This window comes from Muscardinus avellanarius, assembly GCF_963383645.1.
Source record: "Muscardinus avellanarius genome assembly, chromosome: 16".
Taxonomy (NCBI): domain Eukaryota; kingdom Metazoa; phylum Chordata; class Mammalia; order Rodentia; family Gliridae; genus Muscardinus; species Muscardinus avellanarius.
Genome location: NC_137802.1, coordinates 14,919,280 through 14,928,766, shown reverse-complemented (window position 1 = coordinate 14,928,766; position 9,487 = coordinate 14,919,280). Strand labels below are relative to the sequence as shown.

The following is a 9,487-nucleotide window of genomic DNA, read 5'->3' as shown; positions in this document are numbered from 1 at the left end:
CATGGAGTGTTAAGGCAATTTTGGACAGCATATACTGGAATTTATTTATTTTTTATTATTTTTTTTGGTGGTACTGGGGTTCCTGGAAGCCCTTCTACCTCCGGGCTACACTCCCAGACCTATTTTTACATTTTTATTTGGAAACAGGGTCTCCTAAGCCAGCGCGCGTGGCTGGCTTCGAACCTGCGCGATCCTCCTGTCTCTGCCTCCCAAGTGCGGGGATTACAAGCGTGCGCCACCACGCCCGGCAAGCATTTACTGGAATTTAAAATAAGATGTTTGGGAGAGGGGTTTGTAGGAAACAGTAGACATGAATCTAGAGGGGTCCTAACATCAATTAGGGAATTTTAGTTTGCCAGTCCAAAGGCAAGGTTAATTAAGTAGAACTCCTCCTTGAAGAGCCAAGAAAAAGACCATTGAAGTGAATAAGTTGCCTTTTGGAGGAGGCTTTGGACTCAAAAGATAATTCGCAGGAAGCTTTGAGAAATGTGACAGTAGTAACTTATTGGGAATGTGGTGCCTGATCTTCTGGTAGTGTCCACCTGGCCTGAAATGCTCCAGCAGCAGATGTTTTCATGCAGTTGTACTCAGGGGAGGGCATGCAGCAGCAGCAACTCTGACATTGTGCTTGCCTCGTCACCTGATTCCCAGAAGCCCAGTTGGCCCTAAACCAACTGCCGGGACTCTGTGTGCAGGATGGCTCTCTGCGGCCCAGTCACCCAGAACTCAGTGCTGCAGCTGAAAGTGCCTCCCTGGCTTTGTACCAAAGGCCTTTGTTGGTACTGTCTCCTGTCATGACCTCGTCTGCGATATTGGCTGCCCTGAGCGGGGCAGTGAAGCGATGCCGGTTACAGGAAAGGGTTAACCACTCCTAGACTCTTTACAGGAAAGGGTTAACCACTCCTAGACTCTTTACAGGAAAGGGTTAACCACGCCTAGACTCTTTACAGGAAAGGGTTAACCACTCCTAGACTCTTTCATATTTCAAAATGCTACATATTGAGTGTTGCCCTAGATTTTATACTTAGATTACTATGTTCTCTATTTAACTGATAACAGTTTGTCTTTAATATTTCATAGGCTTTCTTGATCATGGATGGTGAAGATATACCAGATTTTTCAAGTTTAAAGGAAGAAACCGCTTATTGGAAGGAACTTTCCTTGAAATATAAACAAAGGTAATGTTGGAGAGTACACTAAAAATAGAGAAGGGCATTTGGAGTAGGTCATGTCTAGTTTGTGCATTTAAAAAAACTGTAGTGCTAAATTTAGAGTTTTAGCTATAGATTTGTGATCCTATAAATAGTCATAACATTGCCTATATTTAAATAATATAACAATGTCATAGATATTTGTATTTTAATTATTAAAATAGGAAAACGTAGTGTCATTTATGATTTCTTCTGATGACTTGCCTCCTGTTATACTTACTAGACTGGACCATCTTTGACCTGCTGTGCATGTCATTTGTTCATTTGGAGATTCTTATTACACAAGTTCTCGTTAGACATTAATAACGTCTGGGTCAGCCAGCCTTTGGGGAGGGAGATGAGCTTCAGGGTGGTGGAGCATTTTATAAAACTTCAATTATTGAGCCTGGCGTGGTGGTGCACGTTTGTAATCCCAGCACTGGGAGGCTGAGGCAGGAGGATCGCGGTTCTCAGACAGCCCCAGCTACTTAGTGAGGCCCTCTGCAACTCAGTGAGACTCTGTTTCAAACTAAAGAATAAAAATAGGGTTGTGTGTGTAGCTCAGAGGTAGAATACCCCTGGATTCCATCCCCAGTACCAAAAAAAAAATTAGTTAGTTGGGAAAACTTACGGATAATAACTTTTTATGTGTGTGTGTGGTACTGGGGATGGAACCCAGGGGCTTTCTACCTCTGGGTTACACTCCTAGACTTATTTTACATTTTATTTGGAAACAGGGTCTCACTAAGTTGCTGAGGCTGGTTTCGAACCTGCATGATTCTCCTGTCTCGGCCTCTCAGGTCCCGGAATTACAAGTGTGTGCCACCACGCTTAGCTAGATAATAACTTTTAACACCAACACCTGTGTTAAATTTTTTTTTTTTTTTAGGGGAATTGTCCCAGAATACGTTTTTGCACCTTGGTTAGCAGATGACTAAGTCCTACCAAGCCTTACTGTTCTTTCACTGACGTTACTGAAGCCGCTATTCTTCATGCCACTGAATATCCATGGGCTGCATCTGTGGCAGGGGCTTTTCCTTTTTTGTGTTAAAGATGCCTTTGTAGGATGAAAAGCTTATGGGCCTCTTCTAAGAATCTTTTATTAAAAATTTTTTTGTGTGTGTGATAACTGGGGATTGAACCCAGAGGCATTTTACCTTTGAGCTACACTCCCACCCTAATTTCATTTTTTAATTGGAAACAGGGTCTCTCTAGGTTGATAAGAGTCTCCCTACTTCCTGGGACTGTCCTCTAACCTTTGATCCTCCTCATCCTTCCAAGTACAGGGATTACAGGTGTGCGTGGCGCCACCATGCCCAGCCAGAATGGTTTTTTATTTTTTTATTTTTATTTTTGGTGGTACTGGGGATGGAACCCTTCTCCCTCCGGGCTACACTCCCAGATCTATTTTATACTTTTTAAATTTGGAAACAGGGTCTCTTAAGCCAGCGCGGCTGGCTTTGAACCTGCGCCATCCTCCTGTCTCCACCTCCCAAGCGCGGGGATTACAAGCGTGCGCCACCACGCCCGGCAGATACCTGAATATACCGTTGAGTAAAACTGCAAAATGGATCATCTTTATTGTTTAGCATATTTTATGAGAAAATTGATGTTCGGGCAAGAATTATTGAATCGACGCATAATTGTCTTCAAGATGATCCCGAGGTTCTTATTACTCATCTTTCCTGCTTTGTTTCTGATTAGCTTCCAGGAAGCTCGGGATGAGCTAGTTGAATTCCAGGAAGGAAGCAGAGAATTAGAAGCAGAGTTGGAGGCACAATTAGTACAGGCCGAACAAAGAAATAGGGACCTGCAAGCTGATAACCAAAGATTGAAGTATGAAGTGGAGGCGTTAAAGGTAATTGATTGTGGCAGTAGAAACTGGTGTCTGATGCGCTGGGTTTTGTTAAAATAATAAATATACTTTTCATGTGGTGCTTAAAAGCACCAGGCAACAAAAATATTAAGGAAGGATTAAAGTGAATTTTTGAATAAAATGTGCTTTTTTTTTTTTTTTTGGTGGTACTGGGGACAAAACCCAGAGGCTTTTTTTTTTTCAGTACTAAAAAAACCAGGAACCCAGAGGCATTCTACCTCCATACCCCCAGCCTTATTTTTTATTCTTTATTTTGAAACAGGGTCTCACTGAGTTGCAAAGGGCCTCACTAAGTAGCTGAGGCTGTCCTTGAACCTCAGTCCTCCTGTCTCAGCCTCCCAAATGCTGAGATTACAAGCGTGTGCCACAACACCCAGTTCCCAGCTGCATTTTAACTCTGAGCTATACCCCCCACCCCCGTCTTATTTTATTTTTTATTTTGAAACAGGGTTGCACTAAGTTGTAGATGGCCTCACTAATTTGATGAGACCGGCCACGAACCTGTGATCCTCCTGTCTCAGCCTCCTAAGAACTGGGATTACAAGCATGTGCCACCATGCCCAGCTAACAAGTTTGAAAAAAAAAATTTTTTTTCAGTACTGGAGATGGAACCCAGGGGCATTCTACCTTGAGCTACACCCCCAGCCCTAATTTTTATTATTTATTTATTTATTTATTTATTTGGTGGAACCCTTCTACCTCCGGGCTACACTCCCAGATCTATTTTATATTTTATTTGGAAACAGGGTCTCTTAAGCCAACAAGGCTGGCTTCGAACCTGGGAGATCCTCCCGTCTCCGCCTCCCAAGTAAGGGGATTACATGTGTGGGCCACCATGCCCAGCTTGTTCTTTATTTTTCTTTTTTTTTTTTCTTTTTTCTTTTTTTTGGGTGGTTCTGGCGGTGGAACCCAGAGGCTTTTTACTTCCGGGCTATTCTCCCAGACCCATTTTATATTTTATTTGGAAACAGGGTCTCACTAAGTTGCTGAGAGCCTCACTAAGTTAGTTGCTGAGGCTGGCTTCGAACCTGCGCGATCCTCCTGTCTCAGCCTCCCAAGCGCGAGGATTACAAGCGTGCGCCACCACGCCCGGCTTGTTCTTTATTTTGAAACAGGGTCTCTCTGGGTTGCAAATGGCCTCAGTAAATAGTTGAGGCTGTCTGCGAACCGAACCGTGATCCTTTTGTCTCAGCCTCCCAAATGCTGGGATTACAAGTATGCATCACCATGCCCAGCTAAGTTTGAGGATTTTGAAGCAAGAGTGTTTATTTTTTTTTGTCTGGGCTGGTCATTAGATTTCTTTTTTTTTTTTTTTGAGAGGAGAATGATTGACTAAAATTTTTTTTCTTTTTGCGGCACTGGGGGCTGAACCCAGGGACATTCTACCTCTGAGCTACATCTCCAGCACTATTGTTTTACTCTTTATTTTGAAATAAGGTCTCACTAAGTTGTGGAGGGCCTCACTAAGTAGCTGAAGCTGGCTTAAGTCAGAGTAAGCATAGGATCAACTTCTTGTATGGACCTCTGATGCTCCTGTCTCAGTCTCCCAAGGACTGGGATTACAAGTGTGCAGCACCACGCCCAGTTTACCCTTTCTTCTCTATGCCTTTGCCTTTAGGAGAAATTAGAACATCAGTATGCTCAGAGCTACAAGCAGGTCTCAGTGTTAGAAGATGATTTAAGTCAGACCCGGGCCATTAAAGAGCAGTTGCACAAATACGTGAGAGAGCTGGAGCAGGCCAATGACGACCTGGAGCGAGCCAAAAGGTAAAGCATGGTGCGTGTGCTGAGAAGAGCCGAAGCTGCAATCGCTGGCTGAAGCCTGCATCTAGGCCCAGCCTCTTACGAGGTCTTGGTCTAAAAACATCTCCTTTTGGCCTTCAGCATCACCTATAACTCATTGGATTGAAAGGGACCAAAGGTCTTTGTCTTCCTGGGTAATGGCTTGCTGAGCTTTTCTTTTAACTTTTCCTTTCTCTTCATCCTTCCATACACCATTGTTGGTCCTTCTGGATTTTCCTTTTTTTTTTTTGGTGGTATTGGGATTGAGTCTGGGGGCATTCTACTTCCGAGCTACACCACCAGCTGTATTTTATTTTTATTTGGAAATTAGGTTGGTAAGAGCCTCACTACTTACTAAGGCTGTCATTGAGCCTGGGATCCTCTTACCTCAGCCTCCCAAGTACTGGGCTGACAGGTGTGCTGCGCCACCACGGCCAGCTCTGGTTTGCATTTTTTTTTTTTTTTTTTTTGCAGTACTGAAGATTGAACCCAGGGGTGTTCTGCCTCTGAGCTACACTCCGAGCCCGATTTTTTATTCTTTATTTTGAAACAGGGTCTCACTGAGTTGCAGAGGGCCTCACTAAGTAGCTGAGGCTGTCTGCGAACCGCGATCCTCCTGTCTCAGCCTCCCAGATGCTGGGATTACCAGTGTGCGCCACCATGCCGGACATCTGGTTTAACTTTTAAGGCATGTCTCATACATCCCTCCATGTGCCCACTTTTCTTAATTACTTTTTTTTTCTTTTTGGTGGTACTGGGGTTCCTAGAAACGCTTCTACCTCCAGGCTACACTCCCAGACCTATTTTATATTTTATTTGGAAACAGGGTCTCTTAAGCCAGCCTTCGAACCTGCGTGACCCTCCTGTCTCTGCCTCCCAAGTGCAGGGATTACAAGCGTGCGCCACCACGCCCGGCGCCCACTTTTCTTTTTTTTTTTTTTTGGTGGTACTGGGGTTCCTGGAAGCCCTTCTACCTCTGGGTTACACTCCCAGACCTATTTTTACATTTTTATTTGGAAACAGGGTCTCCCTAAGCCAGCGCGCGTGGCTGGCTTTGAACCTGCGCGACCCTCCTGTCTCCGCCTCCTAAGTGCAAGGATTACAAGCGTGTGCCACCACGCCCGGCCCCCACTTTTCTTAATGCGACCATATTTTCTGTAGCTTCTCATGTCTTATGACTGTATTTTGCAGTTATTTTTTAGTGGATCTGTCCTTACATTTTTATTTTTCATTGTTTTTTCTGTTTTAATACTAACCACTGAATTTTTCCCCAAATAATTGCTTTCATTCCAGTTTTTCTATTAGTCATAGTTTTCCTGCTATTAATAGTACTAGTGGCTTGCTATTACTGTTGTCAGGTTTTCTTGCTTCTGTAATTGTTTAACCATTTCAGACCTACGTCATTACTTTACAATTATTGCCTAGTATTTCTTAATATTTATCAAGTGACTTTTAAGTGATGACATGATGCTAGGATTGAGGATGCAGAGCTCAGGGCGTCACTGCCCTGGAGCCCGGCAGATGAGAACACTGCCCCTGACCAGTGCTGTTGTAAAGAGTGCCGGCTGCTCCGGGCACTGGGAAAACCGGTGAACGCTTTGCAGATACTGTAGCCGAGTCTGCAAAGAGGAAGAGGAGCAACACAGATGAAGAGACAGGTGCAGAGGCAGAGAGGCCGGAGGGCACCGGAGGTATTAATAGTCCCCTTTGGTGGATGTCTAGAGACGGCTTGGCTGAATGAGGTGGCGCAGCCCAGTGAGGAGAAGTTGAAGGTGACTAGGCCAGCTCGTGAAGAACTCTGTGTGCTGTGTTTGAAAGTCACTTTCTAGGCAATGGGGAGCTCTTTAAAGGGTTTTTTTTTTTTTTTTTTAACAAGAGTAATAGCAGATTTTGATTTGGAATTGGAACTAGGGAGGAGGCTTGAAGACCACTGAGGCATAATCCAGCTGATGGGTGAAGAATTATGGCAAAGGCAGGAGAAAGTTGGGGACAAAGATTAAAGAGAGAAATAGATTGGGGAGACATTTTGGCAGTTGGCAGGAATCAATAAAACTGGAGGTGGCATCAAGAGTTCTAACCTGAGACGAGGGAATGTTATCTCTGTAGTTGACGGTACAGTGGGAAGGGCTCCGATTGGTGGATGCTGACATGACTTGAATGGGGTGAGATCATTTTCTTTGAACTGGGCCAGGCTGGCTGGGCCAGGAACTGTGCGAGATAAACTGTTTCCTTTTGTATTAGCTATTTGCTCATGTTATTTAATTCGTGAACTCTATTTTTTTTAAGGGCAACAATAGTTTCACTGGAAGACTTTGAACAAAGGCTAAATCAGGCCATTGAACGAAATGCATTTTTAGAAAGTGAACTTGATGAAAAGGAATCCTTGTTGGTCTCTGTACAGAGGTTAAAGGATGAAGCAAGAGGTAAGATTTATAACTTGGAGAAGATTTATCCATTACCCTGCTGCTCCTAAGTCAGAGTGAGCTTAGGATCAGCATCTTGTATTTATTTTTTGTGGTGTGGGGCTGCAAACGTAGGGTTTCGCTTAGGCTAGGCAACACTGAGCTGCACCTCCAGCCCTCAACTTCTTTATGTTATCATATATGGTTTTATATACTCTTAAGTGCTGTGCTGAGTACTTACATTCTGTTAATTTATTTAATACCGATATCATCAGTGCTAAGAGATAGGTATTACCTCTTTTTTATAGATGAGAATATTGAGGTACAGAGATTTAGAGTTTGTTCAGGGCTGTGATTCAAACCCTGTTTTGTGCCGGGCTGTTGGCGCAAGCTTGTAATCCCAGCTCTTGGGAGGCTGAGACAGGAGGATCACACGGGTTCGAAGCCAGCCTCAGCTACTTAGTGAGGCTCTCAGCAACTTAGTGAGACCCTGTTTCCAAATAAAATATAAAAAAGGTCTGGGAGTATAGGCCAGAGGTAGAAAGCCTCTGGGTTCCACCCCTAGTTCCACACACACACAAAAACCCACACAAACTCTGTTTTTCAGACATTACCACTGCACATATTTTTCTTGATTTAAGTGGGTTTTTTCCTTATTGCTTCTACCTGAATAATTTTGTGCTATCTACCTAGCACTATATATGTGTACTATTGTTATATACATATTATATATGTAGTTAATATATATTTTAAAAATTTCTCTCCCTCCTCTTCTCCTTACACATAATAGAATACAGAATATCATAAAGAAGAGCCGGGCGTGGCGGCGCACGCTTGTAATCCCTGTGCTTGGGAGGCTGAGACAGGAGGATCGCACGGGTTCAAAGCCAGCCTCAGCTACTTAGTGAGGCTCTCAGCAACTTAGTGAGACCCTGTTTCCAAATAAAATATAAAAAAGGTCTGGGAGTATAGCCCGGAGGTAGAAAGCCCCTGGGTTCCACCCTAGTACCACCAAAAAAGAAAAAAGAATATCATAAAGAAGAAAATAAAAATCACAGCCAACTCCTTTATTTGGAGGGAATCCACTAATAGTTTGGTGTATATTTTTATACTCTTTATTGTCGTTCCCATGACTATGTATAAAAATATATGTTTTTTCATTTATATAAGTCCTATAATCTCTTCCCCACCCCTTAGACAATCAGATACACACAAATATATTTCCTTCTTTATGTAGGAAATCCTAAGTAGGAAATTTTTTCTTTCTTTTTTTTTTTTTGGTATTAGGGATTGAACCTAGGGTATTCTACCTCTGAGCTACACCCCAGCCCTATTTTCTTTCTTTCTTTCTTTCTTTCTTTCTTTTTTTCTTTCTTTTTTTCTTTCTTTCTTTCTTTCTTTCTTTCTTTCTTTCTTTCTTTCTTTCTAGTTTGTTTATTTATGTATTTATTTATTTGGTGGTACTAGGGATAGAACCCAGAGGCTTTCTACCTCTGGGCTATACTCCTAGACCTATTTTATATTTTATTTGGAAACAGGTTCTCACTAAGTTGCTGAGAGCCTCACTAAGTAGCTGAGGCTGGCTTCAAACCTGTGCAATCCTCCTGTCTCAGCCTCCAAAGGACTGGGATTACAAGCGTGCTCCACCAGCCTGGCTCAGATTATAGCAGTTTTATTTATTTATTTATTTTGGTGGTACTGGGGGTGGAACCCAGAGGCTTTCTACCTCTGGGCTATACTCTCAGACCTTTTTTGTTTAATATTTTATTTGGAAACAGGGTCTCACTAAGTTGCTGAAAGCCTCACTAAGTAGCTGAGGCTGGCTTCGAACCTGTGAGATCTTCCTGTCTCAGCCTCTCAAACGCTGGGATTACAAGCGTGTGCCACCATGCCCGGCTAGCAGTTTTAAACTGTAAGAGGTCATTCAGACCATCAGGTTATCTTTTTTTTAAAATTTATTTTTTTATTGGTGCATTGTAATCATACATCACATTGGAATACAAGACTTGAGAGGATATACAAGCACACATCATCCAATTAGCCCTCATCCAGTCCCCATCCCATTCCCTCCCCCTCCCTCGATCCCATGCTTGTTTACCGGCCTTCCTCACGGCAGGCTTCGATGCTAGCCGATGGCCCTGGCGGCCTAACCCCTCGGCAGGCTCCGATCCTCGGAGGCCTCAGTAGTGGCCTTGCTTCACGGAAGGCTTCCATGCCGTCCGCTGGCCCCGGCACTG

General features: G+C 43.4%; 1 protein-coding gene across 2 annotated transcripts in view; it reads left to right on the top strand.

Annotated features, from left to right (window-relative positions):
* Positions 1 to 1,086: 1,086 nt before the first annotated feature.
* The window catches only part of NDEL1 (nudE neurodevelopment protein 1 like 1), a gene marked incomplete at both ends in the record, with an annotated part of 28,852 nt that continues 20,451 nt past the window's right edge, over positions 1,087 to 9,487 (top strand). The window contains 4 exons of one of the 2 annotated variants that reach the window (XM_080712903.1): positions 1,087 to 1,178; positions 2,895 to 3,048; positions 4,685 to 4,833; positions 7,135 to 7,271. In XM_080712903.1, coding sequence (XP_080569029.1) covers positions 1,093 to 1,178; positions 2,895 to 3,048; positions 4,685 to 4,833; positions 7,135 to 7,271 — 526 coding nt within the window. Of the gene's footprint in view, positions 1,179 to 2,894; positions 3,049 to 4,684; positions 4,834 to 7,134; positions 7,272 to 9,487 lie in introns of those variants that run through there. The other variant, XM_080712902.1, reaches the window with a different exon arrangement.